Below are 24,260 nucleotides of genomic sequence, written 5' to 3'. Positions count from 1 at the left end.
CATAGTGAGTGAGCAGATATCTGAAGCTAAGGACAATGTTAAGTTTCTGAAGTTGAAGTCCCAATGTGAGGTAGGCTGAAAAAATATAATATTCTTCCATCTTTGTTGTCTGAAAAGAGGGTTCATTTGGCCTGGTTACCAAATAGTCACTAAACCCAAAGTCAGTAAAATTGGTTGGTTTGCAAATGGAAAGCCAAAACATTTATGAAAACCATTCAAACCTCAATATCAAAACCACTGAGTTGGATGCTCTCCACTCGCCTCAGTCAATGTACAGGGACGATAAAAATCAATTAACTCCTTGTCTTGGTCTTTCCACAACACTCTCTCACTGTACACAAGTTGAACAACCATGAACACCAATCAGGTGTAAACTTCTAAATACTGCAGACACACAGGCCAATAGTCTCATTTATAGAGGGTATGCGTGTGACATGACCTCATCATCAAACCCGGAAGTTATGCAGGAACGCCTACTGAGTAGCAAAAACCTACTTTCTGGCCTTGACAGCCCATGCATCCAAACAGAAAAGTCCTATCTGATTGCATTAAACAACGTTAAACAATGTTAAACTCACTCTGCCTGTAGCTTTGCCACTCGATTTGCTACTCGATGTGCCATTCACTTTAAGCATGCATGCGCACACCCTCTATACACAAAGACAATGTGAAAATAGCAAATAGCATTTGATCAACAACACTGCAATAGAAGAAATAAAATGGTTGTCCTGCAAGGATATCCCGACAGTATTGGGAAGGACTGGAGTTGGGTGAAAAGAAGGACTCTATGAAACTGTGTTTGCCAGCTAAGTTTCATCCGTGTTTGACATGGTGAGTAATTCCTTTAGCAGCTGAGTCACTTGCTCATATTGGTCAGATTGGTTTGCACTGACTGATCAGCTGCTGAATCACTTGGGCTGATACAGCAGCAGACCAATTCAGCATAAACATCACCCTAGTCTAGATCACCGATCACCCTCTTATAAGCCATGGCAAAAAAAGAGTAGATATGTGATACAAAAATATATATCAAAGGGACTTCAAATCTAGATCTTTTTATTTGACCAGCCACACCACTACAGTCCACTGTTTCCACAGAGCAGTAGAAATAAATTACCATAGTTTGTAGTGTAGGTCTGACCTTTGTCAGATGGCATTGGCTCTGGGACAGGGCCAGGGGTTGTGGCAGGAAGGTGATGAATATTCAAGGGCCCCAAGTTAACAACTTACCACAGAACTAATCCATGTCAGCTACGTGTGTTGAGACAAGGAACTAAACCACATATTTAAATCTATTGTTATTTCATATTTAAGACAAGAATGTGTTTTCACTTCTCTCCTCGAGCTCCTGCCCATCATTCGTTCTCAGATCATGTGGTCAGAATGAAGTAGGCCATCTCTTAGTCTCGCACAAGAGTGAGACTAACGTCAGAGAGGAGTGTGAGTGTACGCTCATGTCTTTGAGTGTGTATATGTGGTGCTAATCTGTTGTGTGTGAAGGTATGTATGAATGTATGCATTTATTCCTCTGCATTTGTGTGTACAGTACAGTGGGTTTACTCTCTACTCACCTGCCATGGTGAAGCCCCCCAGCGCACTGGAATATAAGTGTGTGACACACCCACGTCTCACAGAACTCCCCAGCCACCTGGACCTTTGGACAGTAAGGACCAGGCAGAAAGATATATGTTGCGTAAACATGGGATGATGTAGGCAGCTCACAATTCTCTTTTTTTTTTTTTTAAGATTTTTTTTTGCGGCTTACGCCTTTTATTGTTTGTTTTTTGGAGGGACAGACAGTAGGCTGACAGGAAACGGGAGAGAGATGGGGGAAGACATGCAGTAAAGGCCGTGTCGGGCTCGGGAGTCGAACCCGCGGCACACTGCGACTGGATTAACAGTCGGGTGCCCAGACGGTTACGCCACCGCCTGGGCCGCTCACAATTCTCTTAACTCACCCACAGAAGCTTTTCAGCCGTGGCTTTGTAGTCACACTGCAGACATCCCCCTCATGAGTCATGACTCATGACCCATCCGGCATACTGTAGGATCACATTGGTCGAGACTCGTGCAGACAGCAGCTCAGTGCCTCAGTGGATGAGAGCTTCCCACCATTCAGAAAAACAAATTTACTCTAGTATACTGTATGTACTTGTACTGTATATAAAATGCAACAATACAAAGGCAGAATCTTGGATCTTGGTAACAATGTGATTGATTGATAGATATTTTTCACAGTATGCAGAATGGGTACATTTCAAACGAAAGTGTGACCTGTTTGTGACCTGTTTGTTAGCATGACCTGCTCTTTTCGGCAAACGATAACATTGTGCAATGGACTAAACACAATTTTGAGCTAATAGCAGAGCTGCTCCACTGGAATCATGTTGAAAACATGATGGAATGCTGGAGAGACTTTCACAGTTCTGGTTGCACACGACTGAATTAAGGTGAGAGTTGCAATTTACTGTGAGGGGGCATTGGCGGGTAGACAGACAGATTCCCAAGGTTCCTGGAACGGTGACCTTTTGACATTCCTCTTCCTGGATCCTACTTGGGAGTTAACAGAAGAAACCCCTGCATATTCCCTGGTCTGGGATCATTGTTGTTCCTTACATATATAGTTCACACTTCAGCTCATCACTCAGAAGCCTGCACTGGATGAATGGGTTACTGTTACTGATAAAGAAATAATGACATTAAGGTCTCACCTAACCAGATGGTATGTGAGTTACTGTGTATGGATTGGCAGTGATGTTAAGTGGCCCCCTGGATAAAAAGGTCAGTATCATATAAACAGAAACTCCTAAACTTAACAATGTGTTTTTTCTCTGTATCACTTTTCCCAACACAGACAGCAAATGTGGGTAACAGTAATAACTGTTACCTGAGAAGGGTGAAGTGAACCATTGAGTTCATGAGAGAAAGGCATACATGACTGGCTGGAGGAAACCTATGGTGGAAGGTAACTAGTACATTTACTCAAAACTTGTAGAAATTGTACTTTATTTGTACATCTCAGAGGTAAATATTATACTTTCTACTACTATTCTTTTCTTTTTTTGAGAGAGTGAGAGATACACCTGACTGACAGCTTTATTCATAATTGACTGCCGGCTACATTTACTGTAAGATGGACCAGTTGCAGCAACATTTGGCCATATCTCAAACAGCTCTGTTTGAGCACCATGTTCTCTTTGATGCCTTCTTGTCCTGTTTATTTATGCTGTAGGAATTACAAATCTAATTTTCAGATGATGGTGGAACTCCAAGCCAAGATGTTGGGTAACGTTGGGACCGAGAGGGTAGTTGCATGTATTGAGCTGGAAGATTACGGGGTATTGAGCATGGCTGAAAATAGTGAAACTCAATGTTTGGGTTATAATGTCTTTATAAATGCTAGTGTTTTGAAGTGGGATGATAATTGTTGGCATTCCTATTATTCTAAACTTTGACAATAACTTAGTCCCAGCGCTGTTACAACACTGTTACATAAAACAAATCATTGCTCTGGTGGGAATAATATTCTGATGCATGTTCCGGTTTGATATCAACCTGGTCTTTTGACAGAACTGCAGTGCTGTATCCAGACCCTGTGACAATTGTTTGTGCCGTTAGAAAGTTTGTGTGCAACCTCTTCCAGTGGAGAGAAAGGGAGGAAGACATATAGAGATAAATAAATGAAATGTGAAAAGGTTTTTCCTGATTGAACTGTGATTCCAGGGAGTGTTAGGTTAGGTGACACTGCCAAGGACTTGATTCAGTGCTGCTCAAACAGTTTGTCAGTGGAAGCTGAAGAATGTCAGACTTCATAGCTCCACTTTGTTTGCCAACCATGTCTGGGTTTGGGTCCTAGCCGTTCTCCGTTATGCTTTCCAATAACACCTGTCCCTCTCTTAGCACTGCGATGAAGGCAGTCAAATGCCTGAATACTTGTTTGACTGAAGGTTGTTGGTGGTGGAAACCTCTGACCTTGAGTTATGTTAAAATGTAAAAAACGAATCATGTGGCCAATGGGCCATGGCTTCAATGTGGATCTCAGTATTCATTTGCCAGCCTGTGATGTAATAGGCTCAGTTTAAAATAATGTAATTTTGAGTATCCAACATCTATTGCGATTAATGGATCGGTACAATAACGTTTCCACTTCGTATGAGGTCATCAGGTGCTGTTCGACAGATTCCAGAGAACACTGTATGAGAGTGGTATGATCAGAAAAATCGATCTGAAAAACATTGTGTCATCTGGAAGGGACTGTCTGGTGGCTGTTTGCTCTGACTTCAACTGCTGGCCTGGATGTCCTCCTACAATAACATGCCTGCTGCTGGTCAGTTGAAGAATGCTTTGGTGGAAAATATTAAACTCTTTAGTTGTTGAATTGCTGACCCACTACATTTGCGAGACACACAGCAGATACAGTATGTCAGCTTTTAAAGCATTGGCCAACAGATGTTGCTGCAGGGATTGTGTAAAGAGATTGTTGGATTTCCCTGGGAGTTCATTTCATGCTATGTATTGGATGGTCTTGAAATAGGTGGCTGGTGGTTACTGGCTGCTACTGTATATCTCCACAATGGAAATGTTTGTTCAAGACCACAAACTGTATAGGTGCAAGGAAGAGGTGAGTGTCCTGTGTCCACAACAAGATATCTTAAGCCTGATTTACTTCATTGCATGCCAGTGTAGATCACTGGAAATAGCAGATTTACATGTTCACAAGGTATAGCACATAGCATATAGCTCGTAGATAAGCTATGTTTGGTGTCTGATACGGTGTGCAAACCATAATCTGTCATTGCTCTCAGGGTGACGGTGGCAGAGACAGTATGTGTGGATAGGAATTGGAAACGTTCAATTATAGTGGGAGCTGGATACCATAGTGAGCATGGAAACTGGTGGTGGGACACGATGCACGGATGTCCTCAAATAGAACAGGTTGTACAGAAAACACATACATTCAAGAAGATGTCCGTTTATGAGAAAGGACAGTAAGACCTGCAAGTATAAGTGGACTAACCACTAGGGCGGTGCCGGAAACAAAACATTTGTGCTTGGAAGACAACCAAAACAATCTCTCACACCTTACAGCTAAATCTGGACAGGATGGCTCTGGCAGTTTCCCCTCTTATTAACCTTTTCACACCAGAATGTCAGTTCCTCGGTGTAAGTTCTTGACATTTGGTCTATATGATGACTTTTGAATGCATCCTCAGATTCCTCACAAATTGACAAACTGCGTCATTAATCACACTGGAATGTATTTGCCCTTGAAAAGATTGTGTTATTTGTTAAAATGTTAATAATTTAATATTATGGTATAAGAAAATGACTTCACAGGTTCTGAATAAACCCAATTCAAAGTCTAAACACTGTAGTACATTTGGTGCTTTCATCAATCACATTTTGATAAGCAGGTTATGGTTTATAGGCCTACTTATAGGCACGATAGCTGGGAGGAAATCATGAAGATTGTGCACTTGGTGAAGTTTTAGATTTTTGGCATGGTGTACGTACGGTATGGGCATAAGGTCTTCAAAACCATCGCAAACGAGTCAGGCTCGCCCTCTAGTGGTCTGTTTGCAATGAATCCAATATTACATGGTTTGAAACCCCAAACAATTGATAGATAAAAAATGTCATGTCAATGGATTCTGTTACTATATTGGGTATGCTAAATAACATACTAAAAAGTATCGAAATCTAACTTCTGAGGATCTATGCCCCATGGCTATACCTGTTGTACCCATGTCAGAGTATAGGCTTACCCATTCCACCCATCTGTCTGTGTCCCTTTTATGCCCATATATGGAGATTTCTGTATCTGTCTCTCTGTGCCCCTTTATTCATATATGGAGTTCTGTGTCAGGCATGCCCAAATATGGAGTGTTGTGATGTCAGAACAGGCCAGCTCCATATATGAACCCTGGGCAGGGGCCTGTCCAGAGCCTGGGCAGAGGCCTTTTGAACCGTGGGTCCGACTGACTCGGATTCTTGAGTTGGATTACAGCCGTATAGAGACATGGAGCATTTATAGATGTTATTTAGCATACCCAACAGAATCCATTGAAAAATCTCTTCTATCAATTATTTGGGATTCATTTCAAACAGACCACTAAGGGGCGAATCCAACTCGTTTGCAATCGTTTGCAAAGAGAACAGATGGTGGAGGTGAACGGAACAGATTTATTTATTTTTATCTCCCTGTGATTATTTATTTATTCTTCAGAAGTTATAACAAAGACATTTTAATATGATTATTTTTCCACAGTATCATTCATCATATGTAGGCCTATTTTGTAAAGTGACTTGAATTAAAAAAAACTTTTTGACAACAGGAACATATTTTTGTGTATTTGCCCATGCACCACCATTAGCAGTAGGCTACATAACCCCTTTTCTCAGTTCACACAGTCTCACAAATGTGTTAAAATGCTCTGACGCAGTTCCCTTGTACTTTATGTTTACCTCCAGCATACATAGGCCTACAGTTAAACATAGAAACGACTTTTGGGGAGCCATATGGTACCGTCTGTCCATTGCCTTTTGTGAGCTTGTCACAAAGTGCATTTAGAGGTCTGACTACTGCAGCCAAATGTCTTCCATCCACTGGGGCACATTTCTAGAAATAATAATTGTGCATTTAATTTGTGTTTCCCTATAAATGCCAAATAGAAATGAATTAAAACTTAAAGAAAAGTAAAGACATTATGATGACGTATTATTGTCTCCACCAGGCCGAAGGCATGTGGGGAGAGTATGTTTTGCACTCCGTCCGTCCGTGTGTCCGTCTGTGTGTGTGTGTGTGTGTCCGTGTGTGTGTGTGTCCGTGAGCAGCTAATCTCGGCCACCGTTAACCCGGTCGATGCCAAATTTTGCACACACACTCCCTGGATGCCAACGATGAACCTCTGCCCCATAATTTCCAGAACGGCCTGTTATAGCGCCACCAGGAGGCCGCTTTGTGCAAAACAAGTTTTTGCACAGCACACCTACAGATTTTATCCAAACATCACGCAAATTGGTACACAGTCTCTCTAGAGCCATTCAACCAAACGGGTCTTTCAGATTTCTCAGACTCCATCCTGATTGGTTAAGATTGGCTTCCAAAGTTCACAGGAGTGCTCAGTTTCAAACAAAATGCTGCAAATCATGAACACATCGCGTGATTTCCGTGAAATTGTGCACCCACATTCCCACTAGGCCGAGGACAAAATGCCACATGAACAATTTCAACTCAGCCTCAAGGTGGCGCTATAACTGGCCGAAAAGTGTTTTTACCTCTAACTGCACGGATCTGTGGATAACCTGGTGGAGACCTGTGCCCAGAAGGGCACTTTTTCATGTTGTAGACAACAGAGGCAATATAGTATCTTAATATGGTTGCATAAAGTATTCTCTTACCTGTGGCTTTAATATGCAATCTGTCAACCTGCACCTTTTGCAACAGGTCTTGTACATGGTGTTGAACTGTTCCGTCAGGTTGGCATAACTGGTCTGGTTGGATATTGTCTTCAGTAAGGTTTCCGTTTTGTGTTCCGTCACATGTTGCATCTCAGAATCATAAAGACCGGCCTGTAAGTCTACCGTCTGCAAAAGGGAACTACAGTAATAAAAACTAAACGTTCAATAAAATTCTTCCTATAAGTATGTTGCACATTTTTTTAATCAATGTTGGTGTTTCACTCTATAGAAGTTTATGAACGTTTTCGGTTTGTCCAGACCAAAGGTTTAAGTGTTCAATACTCACAGTTCACTTGCAGGCACATCACAGCAGTAGGAGAAAGGATTATAGTATCCCCAGACACACTGCAACATTTCTGGACCCGAGTAGACCTACAACCTGAATGACACATTATCATCAGTAGCCTATCATGCCTTCAGATATTTGGACAACTTCACACATAATAACGTAACATAACACTGCTAAGATAGTTCTTGTTTAAAAAAATGAAATGGCAAGCAGCAATAATAAATATGCAACAGTATTATGGAAGTATGGGCCGTTCACACCAAAATTAAATGTAACAATAAAGATATTGTTTTATCTCAAGTAGATGGCAGAGTGGACTCTGCCACATCACAACTATGATGATAAAGACAATGGAGAAATTATGTAGAGTAGACATACCAATGGTAGCCTATGTCTACTGTACTTGTACATGGCTTTGATGCAGACTGAAATATGAGAGTTTACTGACATCTCGTGGTGGTGATCCGCAATTGCAGGTCATTTGGGGCAGGATTCAGTAGACCTACATAATCTTTTGGCATGCAGATTATTTATAGTGGGAGCTACCCACAGCCTGTTGCTGAAATTATAGGTATCGTTATAATGCTTGAAGTGAACGGCCCTTTGGAGATCTGAGGGGAAAAAAACGCACGCTGCAGTAATCTGTTTTAGTTGGTGTACAGTTTCACCTACCTGACTACTGATGTCAACTTTGTCCCTCGTTTCAACTTTAGTATCTTCAATGTTGGCATCATCATTGTCAACTGTCAACTTATGACACTTTGCCATGTTTTCTATGAGCTCAAAAATGGAGTTCAAACTTACGTTTTGTTTAATGAAACTATGAGGAAGTGGGTCTTAAATTACTATAAATTGGGAATTCAGAATTAAGTCACAATTCCTGTTATGAGAGTCACGGGTTACAGTATCTTTCAGAACAAATTATGAGGAACTGCATTATGGTGTGAATGGACAAAATATCTCATCCAGATGTCCTATTTTAATCTTTAGTCTATCTTGACTCTACCACAGCAGACTGAAAAGGCCACATGAGAACCCTCAGTTTCATATAGGCTCTCAGGTGTTGAGAGCCTATGAAGGTAATTGACTGGTCTTGATCAAACCTATAAAGGTAATTCACTGGTGTTGATCAAACACATAATCTTCTTCCCCATAGCCAAGATGGTCATCTTTTGAAGTACATAGCAATCTCAGATGTTAATATTTAGGAAAAGCCACCACTGATGGAAAGGATGCTGATAGCTATCCTGGGCTACATTGGGAGGCATGGGCATATGGGACATGCGCCATGCTGTCTGCACTGCTGCATGTGTCTTCTGTTGCATAGTCCACACCGGCTTTCATCAGTGCTTACTGCTTTGCACCTCCCCTGCATATTTGGAAGTACTGTTTAGGACAGATTTGCAGTGTATTAAAAGAGATGAGTTTGATGCTAATTTTGAGACAGTTTCCGGGTTATACTAGTTTTTGTAGTTTATTACCAACAACACAGTGACTGTAATATTTTACATTTGGAAACATTATTAAACTACCTCGACGCAGCTAAGGTCTCCTGTCTCGCAGTTTCCTACTCCACAATATAATACAAAGTAATTATCACCGACCATCACACATTGAAATGGATACACGTGACTCTGTAGCTTACACAAGATCAGGTGCGTACAGTACATTTCTGGCTAAACAAGACTTGGAAGGTCTAAACTCTATCCATAAGGACTTTCACGGGGCGGGGGAATCCACCACCGATCTGTGTTCTAAAGTGGTTCGAGGGAGGATCCCAGGGGGAGTTGCAACTCTGTGGAATAAAAAATATGACCAGTTGGTTAATGTCATATTGGGAGTGGACTGGGCTGTTGGGATAGAGCTGTGCTGTAATGGTAAAAAGCTGATTATTGTGAATGTCTACACTCCGTATGAGTGCAATCAAAATGAGGATGAGTATCTCGGTAGAATGGCATTCATTATGTCTTTTATTCAGGATAATCCTTCCACCTCCATCTACGTGGTCGGTGACCTGAATGCTGATGTAACTGATGCAAAATCTATATTTGGCAATCATTTAATAGACTTCTGTTCAGACAGTGGTTTGATTTTATCTAGTAAGATACTGTTACCAGCAAATAGTTATACAAGTATATAAGCGAGGCTTGGCACAGCACTTCCTGGCTGGATCACTGCCTCTGTACAATGGATGCCCATGACTCTATTGAAGCAATGGAAATTGTGTATGATTTGGCTACCACTGACCACATACCCTTTCGTGTGGTATTAAATACAGGCAACTTACCAATATTGTTGCCGGTGGATAACAGCGCAAGTGCGGGTAAAATAGACTGGTCTAAATTGTGCAAGAGAGATCTTGATAATTACTTGAACCACTCAGATGCCTTGTTGGGTAATATTAAAGTTCCAAAAGATGTGGTAATGTGTAGAGACATGAACTGCAAAAACCCACTTCATTGTAATGTATTATGTTCCCTATACGAGTCTATTGTGGAGTCTCTGTGCATTTCCAGCAGGGCTCTCTGTAAACACAAGGCCAAAGTGTACAATGCCAAGCCAGGGTGGAATGACCATGTACAAGAGCTTCATCTAGAGGCTAGAAATGCTCTTAAAAAATGGGCCGAGGCAGGAAAAGAGAGACATGGACCCCTGTTTGAAATGAAAAAACGCACCAACACTGACTTTAAATGTGCCCTTCGTTTCATCAAAAGGAATGAAAACACAATGAGGTCAGATTCTCTGGCTAAGAAGCTGCAAAAGAATAATGTAAATGACTTCTGGAAGGAAATAAGAAATATAAATAATTGTAAAACATGTCTCCCATCTAATATAGATGGGGTAAGTGGCTCTGATGCAATTTCACAGTTATGGCAGAAACAATATTCAGAACTGTTCAACTGTGTGAAAAGTAATCAGTTTGTAGTGGATAATGCAGAGTTGAATGATGATGTCATAGTCACTCCTGGGGAGATTTATGAAACTGTTCTGAAGCTAGGTGACAACAAGGCCTGTGGCCCTGACAATCTAACAGCTGGACATCTTAAATGTGCCAGTGAGAAACTGTGTCCTATAATTGCAATGTGCTTTACAGGCTTCTTTGTTCACAGGATTTACCTAAATCTATGCTCTCTGTGGTGTTAGTGCCAGTCATCAAAGACAAAGTAGGCAAGCTGAGCAGCTCAGACAACTATAGGCCCATTGCCCTGGCCAGCGTCTTGTCCAAAGTTTTGGAAACAGTTATTCTTAGTAGACTTGAGAAATACATTGTGTCTACAGATAACCAATTTGGATTTAAACGTAAGCATGGCACAGACATGTGTATTTTTGCACTTAAAGAAATTTTAGATAAATATATATATATATATATATATATATATATATATAATAATAACCTCTGCTCCTTTTGGGGTAAACAATGGCGTCAGGCAGGGCAGGATTTTATCCCCTTTTCTCTTCAATGTCTATATGGATGATTTATCCACGGAATTAAATGCTTGTGGTACAGGGTGTAGGGTTGGAAACCTGCTAATTAATCACCTCATGTATGCTGATGATTTGGTCATCTTTAGTCCTTATAGTGCTGGCCTTCAACAGCTGCTGAGTGCATGCTCACAATACGGTGCTGACTTTGATATCAAATATAATGCAAAAAAGAGCAAGATTATGATTGTCCGTAGCAGGGAAGACAGACATTTAACCTTTCCTGACTTTTATCTCTCTGGTGTCTGCAGTGAGATTAAATATTTGGGCCACATCATCTCGGATGACCTCTCTGATGACAAGGATATATTTAGACAGCGTCGGATGCTGTATGCACAAGGAAACATGCTGTGTAGAAAATTTAGCATGTGCTCAGTACCAGTGAAGACCTCACTTTTTAAATCCTTCTGTACACCCCTGTACACCGCCCACCTGTGGTGCCGCTACAAGCAGGCCAGTATAAGACGATTGACAGTGGCATACAATGACTGTATGAGGCTGCTTCTGAGAGCTCCAAGAAGCTCCAGTGCAAGGCAAATGTTTGTCAGTGTTGGGTCTGAGTCAGTAAATGACATCATTAATGTCATCACTAACACAATACGTAGTTCTGTCAGGTTCTCCTCCAGACTATGGAACCATTGGCGAACTTGTCTGTATGTTCGAAACTGAATATGATTGAAATCTTTTTATTGTATATTTCTTTCTACTTTTTATTATTCTTTTTATCTATTGTGTTGTTGTACTGTACTGTGATATGGATTCCCCTGAGTCTGCAATAAAGAATCAATCAATCAATCATATTAGAACTTTACAGTAAAAATGGACATGAGCACATTTTTGCAAGTCCTAAAAGGGCAGATTAAATTGGCAGGCCATCTGATTTGTTTTCCTATTTAGAGAAGGAGAGACAGACGTGTTGGACGTGTTGATTTGACATTGGTCCGAGCCATATACTGTATGGCCGTCAGCCAATTTGTGCTGACGTTGGGTGTAACCAAGGATCTCTGAGAGTCTGACCACAATACCTGTGTAGATAGATAGATTATCTCCGGAGGCCGTGGTTGTATTAACCTTGAGCCCTGGGATTGAGAAATCTGGAGTTACTCTCATACTCTGTTACTACTCTACACAGACTTACAACTCTCTCTCTACTCTGATTATCAACCTACTAGGGTAGACCTTATACTTGGTGTGACATCACTGCTGTGACGTCACACTGCTATCCGTTGTTGTGGCAACATTGGGCATGTCCAGTCCATATATGGTCATATCATATGCTGATTTGCGGTGACATCTGGGGTGTCCAGTCCATATATTGCCACAGTTGCTCGCCCATGACAAACAGATACCGCCACACTTTAACTTTAAGGGGACTCTATTTTAACTGTCATTAGACTGTAGGCCTATTTAGATTTGCAGTTGTCTTTTAGAGGTCCTGGGGAACAAACAATATACTCAGACATCATGGAGTTACACTGCAGTGCCACAGAATCACCTGGATACATGCAAACGTGTGTATCCAAGCAACCTGGAAGTAATATGTTGGATCTCAGCTGTGATTTGGCCAGTAGGGTGATGGAAAGAATAGATCTGCCCCCTGCGGGCCCTACAGACCTGCCACTCTCACTGCTGGAGATGGGTTGTTCTGGCAGGCTGGAGCTGATCACCCACCCTCTGCCACATGGTCATCCCTTACCCCCACAGAGCACACTTCCTCATGGACTGCCTCCTACCAACGTGAACCTGGAGACAGAAATAGAGAGGCAGTTTCTACATGACCCTGCCTGGCTTCCAATACATGACACTGATGCTGCCTTCCAAAGGTTTCTGAATGTAAGTCAGAGGGACATTCACATGGAGTCTCTTCTCCACTGCGCCCCGGCTCCACTGCACTCTGGCTTATCAGTGGTCAGAGATCCAACAACAGGTATGCTACTTGATTTCACAGAGGTGTTGCTGGAGAACACAGAGCTATCAGCCAAGAATTCTTTGTCTTTACAACGTCAACCTGGTCTTCCATCAGAGAGCCTGAGAGGAAGCAACACAAGCTACCCCTTCCTACCGGGAGGTATGGAGGAACTTACTTTGGAACAGATCAAGAAGAAATCTGAGCTGGAGGAGGACATAGATTTTGAGAATGGTTTGCTTACAGTTCCTCCAGGATTTAAAGCTGGAATGGACTTCAGTGATAAAGATGCAAAAACATCTAAGGAAGAAATAAACCTCCTATCACTTCTTTCCACCTTTGATGGATTCGACCTGCACCTTGAGGAGAAGAAGGACAAAGGTCAAGAAAACTGTGAAACACAGACACTAGCAAGAACAAACGGCTTGGAAGACTTGGGCATCAAGGATGCTGTGGTGCCCCCCTCTACGCCAGAGAAGGAAAGAGAACTGTTCAAGCCTACAGAGGTACTGGAGGAAAAGAAGAGATGGGCTATCCCTGTAGATATCACCTCACCCTGCCATGACTTCCATAAATGCATCTCCAACCCAGCATTCAAGTGGCCATTTGAATTGGACTTGTTCCAGAAGCAGGCAGTGTTGAGACTGGAGGCTCATGAATCTGTGTTTGTGGCTGCACACACTTCAGCCGGAAAAACTGTGGTGGCAGAGTATGCCATCGCTCTCTCCCAGAAACACATGACCAGGACCATCTACACGTCCCCCATCAAGGCACTGTCCAACCAAAAGTTCAGGGACTTCAAGAAAACGTTTGGAGATGTGGGGCTGCTGACGGGTGATGTCCAGTTAAGTCCAGAGGCTTCTTGTCTCATCATGACTACTGAGATTCTCCGGTCTATGCTTTACAATGGCTCAGAGGTCATCAGAGACTTGGAGTGGGTAATCTTTGATGAGGTTCACTATATCAATGATGCAGAGAGAGGCGTGGTCTGGGAGGAAGTTCTGATCATGCTTCCTGAACACGTTGGCATAATTCTCCTCAGTGCCACCGTGCCCAACGCCCTGGAGTTTAGCGAGTGGATTGGGCGTATTAAGAAGAGACACATTTATGTGATCAGCACAGTAAAGAGACCTGTTCCTCTGGAGCACTTCCTGTACACAGGAAACAGCAACAAGACACAGAAAGAGCTCTTCCTATTGGTAGACGCCATGGGACACTTCCTCACTAAAGGGTACTATGCAGCTGTGGATGCCAAGAAGGAACGTACCAGTAAACATGCCCAATCATTTGGAACAAAGAACACATCTCAGTACACAACACCCAACCAGGACCGAGCGGTGTGGCTGTCTTTACTTCACTCATTGTCTCAGAGACAGCAGACCCCTGTAGTAGCATTCACCTTCTCACGGACACGATGTGATGACAATGCATCCTCTCTGTCCTCCATGGACCTGACCTCATCCATTGAGAAGGTGGAGATCCACTCCTTCTTCCAGAAGAGTCTGAGTCGACTCAGAGGTGATGACAGAAAGCTTCCCCAGATCTTGTTGATGAGAGACTTTCTGAAAAGAGGAATAGCTGTTCATCACAGTGGGATCCTGCCCATTCTAAAGGAGGTAGTTGAGATGTTGTTCTCCAGAGGACTAGTGAAGGTCCTGTTTGCCACAGAGACATTTGCTATGGGAGTGAACATGCCTGCGAGAACAGTAGTGTTTGATAGCATTCGGAAACATGATGGTGCAGGATTCAGAAACCTGCTGCCTGGTGAGTATATTCAAATGGCAGGTAGAGCTGGTAGGAGAGGTATGGATGCAACAGGAACAGTGATCATCCTGTGTAAGGCGGGTGTCCATGATATGGGAGAACTCCAGGTGATGATGCTGGGTAAACCTACAGTCCTCCATTCTCAGTTCAGACTGACATACTGCATGATTCTCAACCTGCTGCGTGTGGAAGCACTCCACGTCACAGACATGATGAAACGCAGCTTCTCAGAATGTCACAGAGACACACAGGCCCAGGAGAAGCAGATTGGGCAGTTGAAGGAGACTCTGTTATCTCTTCCTCCTCTAGAAACAGAGGGACAGATCTCTGACCTGTTGCCCTACTACAGAACTGTCACTGAGCTAAGCATTACCGCAGAGGTCATTCAGCAAGCAACTGTAGAGTCCGCGAGCGGCCTGAAAGCTATGTCTGTGGGACGAGTCGTCGTCATCACAAACACACAGCACTTCAATGCTCTGGGAGTCATCCTACAGGTGTCCAGTGACTCTTTGAATCGTACGTTCACATGTCTGATCATGTGTGAGAAGGGGAATGAGCACCTGGGAGAGAACAGTCTGAATGCTGGAGGTTTACCTCAAGTGTACAACACAGCTCTTTTCATACCTGAAGGTCCTTGCAGTCACACTGTACAGAAGTTAAAGCTTCAGGACATCTCTGCCATCACAGTGAAAACTCTGAAGGTGAATCCTGAAAGGACCATTGACGATTACAACAAGAGACAACAGCTGCGCTTCAAGCAGAACCCTCCTGGCCAAGCCATCTCCACAGCAACACAAGAACTCCTGCGATTGGCAGAGGCCAACCCGGATGGCGTCACGACCCTCGACCCAGTGAATGACCTTCAGCTGAAGAGCGTGGATGTGGTAGAGGCATCCATGAGGTTACGTGTGCTTCAGAATAGCCTGAAAGACTTCAACTGCATCCACTCCCCCACCTTCTCAGAACAGTTTGAGCGTGTTCAGGAGAGGATGAGGGTAAAAGTGCAGCTGGAGAAACTGGAGTACCAGGTGTCTGATAAATCTCTGGCCCTGCTCCCTGAATACCATCAGAGAATCGAAGTCCTCAAGGCTCTGAAATACATTGACAGCAGTGGGGTGGTGCAACTGAAGGGACGGGTGGCTTGTCAGATCAGCAACCACGAGCTGCTGCTCACAGAGCTGCTGTTTGAGAATGCCCTGGGTCCTCTGGCCCCCGAGGAGAGCGCCGCCCTGCTGGCCTGTCTGGTGTTTACACAAAACACACAGGTGGAACCACACATAACCAACACACTGCAGGAGGGTATTGATCGTGTACTGACGGTCGCCCAGCGTATCGGCGAGCTTCAGAGGGATTGTGGGATTGGACAGACAGTGGAAGACTTTGTAGGCCAGTTAAAATTTGGTCTGACAGAGGTGGTGTACTGCTGGGCGAGAGGCATGCCATTTGCAGAGATCGCCCAGCTGACAGACGTGCAAGAGGGCACAGTGGTGCGTTGCATCCAGCGCTTGGACGAGGTGCTGAAGGAGGTGAGGCAAGCATCGCGCATTGTGGGAGACTCCGTCCTGGGCAGCAAGATGGAGAAAGCATCCCTGGCCATCCGCAGGGACATAGTGTTCACTGCCTCCTTGTACACCTGCTGACGAAGGACACGGAGGCATGTCAGATATTCAGATTGTTTCCAACACAGAAACATCCAAATGAGAGGCATACAGAGAAGAAGTATACAGAATATCAACATCATCATTATCAGCTGACTGGCTGCTTGTGTCGGTGACTTGTATGGCCTCTGCTTGAGGGCAAAGAGATCCAGCACTGCATCATCCATGCAAGTGGCCACGCTTCATCTGTCAACATCCTAATACATCCAAATACTGGGGCACGCACGATGATTCCATTCACACCTCTCTCTCTCTCTCTCTGCACCCTCTCTTTCTCTCTCTCTCTCTCCTCACATGACCATGACCATGAAATGGAAAGCAAAATACAGCACGATGAAATGAAAATATAAACTTCACGGAATATATACCACTTCAAATTATAACAATCGGTTGAAGTTTTATCTGAATATCGCACAATTAAAGTCTCAACTTCTTTGCAAGGGGCCATTGCGCTGAGCACTGGCAGTGTTTTACCTATAGGCTACTTGTGAGGACCTCTGCTTGGATTCATGGTGAGTGGGGCACCGACGATCTGCAAGCTCACAACGCGCTGCATGTGCACGCAACACTTGGAGCTTGTATATCCACGGATATCCCAAACCGTGTATATCCACGGATATCCCAAGCCGTGTATATCTACGGCTTCCGTGACAATTACCTAAACATGAGAGAGATGTGCCATATTTGCGCACGCACGATGATTCCATTCACACTTCTCTCTCTCTGCACTCTCTCTCTCTCTCCTCACATGACCATGACCATGAAATGGAAAGCAAAATACAGCACGATATAGTTTCACATGCGGCTATGCACACACCACGCATAGACTTGCTGGTGTAGGCTCTCACCACTACAACAGGGACCTAGCAAATGACTTTACCACTCAACTCCTGTCAATCAGGGTCTGTTTTAAAGAAGAGATTGCTAAGGAGTCCTCAGTGTTCCAACTTGCAAAAATGCTGTTTGTGGATCATCAGTCTATCTGTCCGCTGCACCTTGTCAGTGCGGAGAGCGCTCTCCGTGGTGCTGAAACCTTTTTTCCTGTTGTATTCCACTATTCCAGGAATTTCCAGAATTGTAACGTGTGAGAGATGGGATCTGTCACGGGGAAGCCCCTGCCCTTAGACAATATCAAGGACCCTGCAAATAGACCACACAGTTAAGTCAACTTGATCAATTGACAAACAGCTGGACAGGAAGGTTTTATATATATTGTACACATGGCATTTTTAGTAATTAACACAATCGTTGAAAGAGTTTTAAATGTTTATTTGTATTTATTGACACTGAAGTTGCATTGGTATGTCTGTCACCTGTCTCCCCTCTGCAGTGCTGGCACTCCTCTCTAGATTGGAGGGTGCCAAGTAAAGGAGGAAGGGTGTTTGTTCTTGTTCCTTTGTTCCTTTATGTTAGGTTCTCTAGATGAATTGGACCTGTGAAATAGTTGAGTGTTTGTATATCTTGTATTCCTTTAATGTATATAGTAATGTGGAAGAATTACTCATATAGTTAGCCGTGTGGCGAGTTAACTAATGACCACTTACTTAATTAGAGGATGGTTTGCCCTACCTGTTTAAGAGCAGGATTGCTGCAGGTGGAGGCAGTTCAGTCTCACTTGAGGCTAGGTAAGAGACAACAGGGGAGAACTGCCAACCAGGGAAAAGCCTGTACCAGTTCCTGCTTGTCTCTTGATTGTATCCACACTTTTCCTGGGCTGTGTGCTCCAGTTCCTGTCGATTTGATCCAATGAAAGCCAATGAAACTGGTCAGATGACCAATGATATCCAATGAAATCAACAGGAACTGGAGCACACATTGGAATGTTGTTTTGGCCAGTATTATTTAGTTTTTGTACTTTGTCGCTGACTCGCACTGCACTTTCAAGGTAAATAAAAAGCCTTGCCAAGCCGTGTAGGCTACAATCCAGAGTGATTTACAGTAAGCAAGAACAACACCTGGTACATCAAATACATAGAAATAGTAATCAATAAATCATCAGTAGCGAGATTTGATATTGTTTAATATCGCAAACAAATCGACAGCCCAAATAGTTGATTATGCACGGGCCACAGGGCCTCGTGACGTCACTGACGAGCAACATATAGAAGTGAACGGGGAGGAAATAAAGTACATATACACGGATTGTCGGGGAATCTAGTGTCATATGCACGCATTTGCAGTGCGCCAATCGGTGATATTTCGCCCTCTTTGGGTGAGACCGGGTTGATTTTGTATTTCTGGATCCCCTTGAAAACAAGATAGTTCATCTCAAGGGGTTACTTATTTCCTAAATGTAAATTAAGACAAATTGTAACTGTTCAAATCATATGGAAAAAGGCAGAGATCCAGGCACACAAAATGGATAAAAATTCCTGATTGATCCCAGGAGTACCTTTTTACTATTTTTATATGTTGTATCTACCTGCACGTCTGTTGAGCACCTGGTTGCTTCCTTGCCTCTGCCTTGTTCAAATCATATACTTACTTTAGTTAATTGGGACCAATCTGCTGTACTTGCTGAAGATAAGAGAAATATGGAGATCTGCATCTACAATGCATACAGATGTTTTATATCCCACAGCTGTCACATCCTCAAGACATCACTTTAAAAAATGTATCATTTCTGTACATACGTCTGTTAATACTATACTGTTGTTGATTTCTTGTATGTTATTGTAGCCTATGTGTTGATGAATTGAATTAATAGGACCACAATGTTAACAAGCCATGGGCATCATTTTACAATAGTACCACTGTACTATTCATGAACTTAACTGAACGTTAACTAAAATAATAAATCCCATTTCATTAGCATAAAGTTATAGCGTGGCCCAGTCAAAAAAACACTTTGTTTGAAATAGACACTCATGCTTTCCAAGGTGTGATTTGGGGTCCTAAGGATGAATACAAAATGAATATAAACATCTTAAAACCAAAATGTTGAATTGTGGGTTTGAGCTCACATGCCCCTTTGTAAATCAAAAGGGGGGGTAACTAAATACAAGCTTACAGTGTGAGCTTGTATGTTATATTGCTAACAAACAGGGTATGAACGGAAATTAAATACTCTGAGTCAGAATCAAATGCAATAATGTCTGTTTTCTGAAGATTACTGCTGAGGGTGTAGGCTACTTATTGAGGATGCATTGTTCATTCAAATTCTTCCATAATACATTGAAACCTTTCTTTATAAGGACACCTTTGCATCATCATATTCATCATCATACTATATCCACTGGCTTTGCTCATTGCAAATGCTGAAAAATAAGTGATTTCAGGGGTCCATGGAGGACCCTGATGTAAACAAGTCTTAGTGCTTTTTCTGTTTTTTTCCTCTTTTCATCCTCTATTTTCAATCAATCAATCCATAATTAGCCCAGCAGGCTAAATGACGTCATGATGACATTATGATGACATCCTCCAGTGATGTTCAGGACTAGGCCAGATCACAGCTAGCGCATATGTGGATGAAAGTTATGTCATTTCTTCACCAGTTAAAATAATATAGCTTATCCTGGGACAGATCTGACTAATTATGATATGACGTAAATTGATCTGGCCTCGATCGGACTCTCTCCGATTCATCCAGGGATGTCCGTCTTAGTGGGCAGAATTTATGTTGGTTGAAATCAGGTGATATTCTGGGCCAGATGTGACTAGTCTTGGTTTGACTTTATTTGGCCCCAATAGAGATGTCACTAATTTGTCCAGGTCCTGACCGTGCTTGCTGGGAGGCCTATAAGCTGCTGATTCTATAAAATGTTTTAATCTGCTGTAGCAGATTGCAGATTTTGAAGAGGAAGCCTAGTAAACATCCCCTGTGATGCAATAGATGGACAAAGCTGTTTACTCTGTAACAGACCTGAACCAGCTGCTCGGTTCACATTGATGTGCACATTCAAAAGCCTTCAATACATACACACAGTACACACAATGTTTACATAAGTGGTAATGAGATAATGTGTCACCCACCCACACGCATGGAGACGAGAGAGAGAGAGAGAGAGAGAGAGAGAGAGAGAGAGAGAGAGAGAGAGAGAGAGAGAGAGAGAGAGAGCACATTTAGGTCCACATCATTAGGTTCCTTTTAGTAGCCAGAGGGATTTCCACCTATTTATTATTACCTCATCAACAATGTAATCTCTCTTTTCTGTCAGTCGGTCTGTTTGCTTGCAGGATATCTCAATCCCTGTTGATATGTTGAGAAGTTCTGTGCATGTTTGTGATGGTTCACACCCTCTGGGGAAGCTGTGTAAGTTTCATCAGTACTTCCTTTACTTGGCCCAGTTGTCCATCTATCTACTGTATATACAATTAAGCTGGCCAGTGGGTCGAGTTGGCGACGGAAGAGGACAGGGGTGACCGAAGTCACTTGACTCACTTTACCTCTGCGTTTTCAACCGAGCTTCTGCAGTTTCCGTTTCCGTTCTGCAGTTTCTGTTTCCGGTCGCGGCTCTTTCCGTTTTTTGAAATCGGCCATTACACCTTAGAGTATATACTCTAAGCATTACACTCACTCCCTCCGTCTTAAACGTGTGTATCAAAATGACGGAGCGGTTACAGGTAGCCTGGGCAGCATTCCATTTCGGGTTTATGATTCGGTCGGGAGCGGATGGTAACTTTCGTCATGTTGTAGTCAAGGCAGGAAACCACAAGACGGAATCAGTACTATGAATGGCGGAATTCTTATTCCGCCTTGTGGTTTCCTGCCCGACGACTACAAAACAAGACTACAACATGACGTAAATTACCATCCGCTGATTTTGGAACACAGACCAGGCTTTCCTCCGAGGTGGAAAGCCTGGTGACGCGAGGTTAGGTTACAGGTGCATGATTGGTTCCATTTTTACACTGAAATCCGTAGGCCTACGGGGCCATTTGGAACCCATGCACTCAAGGACACTTTGAGACCCACTCAAGTGTTGGACAACTGTGCACCACTGTGCAATACCCCTACTTTGAATTAACTCATTATAAAAGTGAAAGGTTATTTTAGATATCATGCATTTGCCATACTGCAGAAAGACAAATATGCAAGGCACTTGTCAGTTGTCACTAATGCTTTTTAATTTATCAACAGTGTCATATTTACAGAGCCCAGAGTGGATATTGACAAACATCATATTGTACTTCAGCTGTGTCCCAGAGATGCAGTCAAGTTTCCAAAGGTCTGATTGAACATATTCACACAGCTGTTATTTATCTTAAATCATAGTTTCTTCAATGGTAATATTTTAGTTACACCAGTACACTTGCAAATGTAAATCTAGGATAAGGAAATTCATTCCTCTCAGTAGTTTATTTTCCTGCTTAGAGCATGCACAAGAAAATCACCTGTTTTATAGTCATACGTGTAAGGAAATGTACAGTCAATACTAGTCTTTTGGGAAGTGAGTCTCAACATAACCAAAAAAGATTTGATTCTAAGGTTATTATTTAATGTTGTGTACATACTACAATCATTTGTATAAATTATTTTCAACAGCCAGTATTAACTGCGAGCCAATACAGTAATTATAAGTCACAAAACTACAGTATCCTTCCAAACAAAAGCTTTTCAAACACTGTGTAGAAGTTTTATTACATTGAGATACATTTCTGTAACTAAGGCTTAGGCTTGACTCCCAGGCACAGGGCTAGCTCATTTTTCTGGATCTTTCCATCTTTGTTGACATCACAATGACCCAGCAGAACTTTACGCAGCTTGTCCAACTCGGGACCTGTGATACTGGGCTGGGGGAGTGAGAGAGAGAGAGAGAGAGAGAGATAGTTTTTTGTGTGCTGAATATTTCCAGTAAAGTTTTTTAAATGAAGCTGGGGTCAGAGGGTAGATTAAGTATAGCAGCATATAATTACCAAACATTTAACTAACTTAACCCTATACTTTGTCCCCCAGGGGTCTATATGCCCTTTTTGCCCTCTATACCAGTGTTTCTCAAACTTTGTCAGCCACACCTGGTGTAGAAGCTCTAGTCAGACTGTACTTTTCCAAAGATTAGGTAGACCCTCAAGGCCCTAAAATACATTGAGAGCAGGTAAGAATGAATAATATAGTAATACTGTACCCTGGCCAACTCCATCATGTCTTTTACGAAGCCATCCACCTCAGGACCCTCCAGCGCTCCCGTTTTACTCTGAGAAAAGAAATAATATAAAAAAAATTACTGCTTAAACCTCATCTACGTCAGGATAAATGTTTCAAAGCAGATCTCCAAGCTACTCCATTACTTGCTCAGTGAGATAAGATACATTCGGTCTGTATTTTCGAACGGTTAGTAACACCAGTAGCTGTGCGCTTTAGAAGGCAATATGACAATAATGATACCGTGAGTCTTCATCAGAAACATCCCATTTAGGCATTTAGTATGGAGGTGCTAGTTGAATTAATATGAGGACATTATCTCCAAGAGAGGCATGACCACCTAAATGGCACTTACATTACATTTAATATGCAATAAAGAAAGCCATTGTCCAGACAGTTTCCTTTGTGGCCCCACTCATTTGTGCACAAGCATAAACCAGGCAGATGCATGCAAGCACTGAAAATAATTAGAATGTGGTCTTACCTTTGGACATTGTAATAAACAAACACACACACACCTGGGAGCTACATGTACAAATATAGTAATGTTAGCCATGGGCTTTTCAATAGGAGAGAACGGCAGTGCTCTGCTGCAGGTCTAATACTAAGGACAGCTCTGCTTCTAAAAACATTGACAGATTTGCAAATGAAAACTCATGAGATGGAACAATTTGGGAATCAAGTCCTTGTACCAAAATCACTTTCAGGAAATGCATAGTGGAGATCGATCCACTTAGTGGCAGTAGCTCAGGAGGTAGCATGATCGTCTGGGAATCAAAAGCAATCCACTGCTGGCTCAAAGCAAAGAATTAACCTCCCCTTGGGGATCACTAGTACAAATCCTCCTTGTTATATCACATTATCACGTTTACCTCTAAGTGCTATACTTACAACATCATAGTGAGCAAAGATCTTCTCAAAGTCTCTCTTCCTCTCCTCTTTACTACCAGCCTTGAGGAGTAGTCAAAAACAAGAGTAGAAGATGAAAGAATGTTCAAGAGGAGAAATGTCAAAATGTATAATTCTATGATTTAACAATGAAGTCATCTCCAAAAACTATATGATATGAGATCAGTACTTACATCCATTTGGAATTGAAGCATGAAATTCTCTGGTAGAGCTAATATTCTAATGGAGGACAAATACACACAGTAACATACAGTAGATCTTCATGATGCACATATGGATGGAGAAGCTGTAAAGCTGCCTTCCGTTTGGGGTATAGTTTACTTTCATGTGTACATTTGTCAGATTAATTAAAACTTTGTATATCATCTACATTACTCAGTCAGAACACAATGTCACTTTATTATGAAATATACAAATACCAAATCTCTTTATGGAAGATGACTCATGAAAAAAAAAATACCTGGCCATGTCATCCAAATCCAAGCGACCATCCTTGCTTTTGTCAAAGATTTTCATCTGCAAGAATGGGATATGTTGAATAGTTGATAGACATACAATGTGAATCAGTCAGAGATGAGAAAGTAATAAGTGAGGTCTCTATGTGCATGCGTGCATGTGATAAGAAGTAGTAACGAGGTGGTACACAACAGTGAGTAAGGACAACCGATCTAATGTTAGGTAAGCGACACTGGCAGTGTCAAACGAGTC

At 42.4% G+C, this 24,260-nt stretch overlaps 3 protein-coding genes across 4 annotated transcripts in view; 2 read left to right on the top strand and 1 right to left on the bottom strand.

The window, feature by feature from the left end:
• The window catches only part of col14a1a (collagen, type XIV, alpha 1a), a 594,115-nt gene that overhangs the window by 350,010 nt on the left and 219,845 nt on the right, over positions 1-24,260 (top strand). The gene's annotated exons all lie outside the window — the stretch shown is intronic.
• On the top strand, positions 12,809-16,543 carry LOC310856672 (superkiller complex protein 2-like; the record flags this gene model as incomplete). The annotated part of the gene is made up of 1 exon (XM_083762143.1): positions 12,809-16,543. The coding sequence occupies one exon, from the start codon at positions 12,809-12,811 to the stop codon at positions 16,541-16,543; it is 3,735 nt and encodes a 1,244-aa protein (XP_083618269.1).
• The window catches only part of LOC310856297 (F-actin-uncapping protein LRRC16A-like), a 91,134-nt gene continuing 88,537 nt past the window's right edge, over positions 21,664-24,260 (bottom strand). For both annotated transcript variants that reach the window (XM_083761629.1, XM_083761630.1), the window contains 5 exons: positions 24,013-24,068; positions 23,726-23,771; positions 23,535-23,594; positions 22,627-22,695; positions 21,664-22,294 (listed from right to left, as the gene is read on the bottom strand). In XM_083761629.1, the coding sequence (XP_083617755.1) occupies positions 22,166-22,294; positions 22,627-22,695; positions 23,535-23,594; positions 23,726-23,771; positions 24,013-24,068 (360 nt within the window). In that variant the 3' untranslated portion in view covers positions 21,664-22,165. The remainder of the gene's footprint in view (positions 22,295-22,626; positions 22,696-23,534; positions 23,595-23,725; positions 23,772-24,012; positions 24,069-24,260) is intronic.

Source organism: Protomyctophum parallelum (genome assembly GCF_964188405.1).
Source record: "Protomyctophum parallelum genome assembly, chromosome: 3".
In the NCBI taxonomy this organism is placed as follows: Eukaryota; Metazoa; Chordata; class Actinopteri; order Myctophiformes; family Myctophidae; genus Protomyctophum; species Protomyctophum parallelum.
The sequence above is the reverse complement of the archived record's forward strand: the minus strand, read 5'-3'. Positions and strand labels throughout refer to the sequence as shown.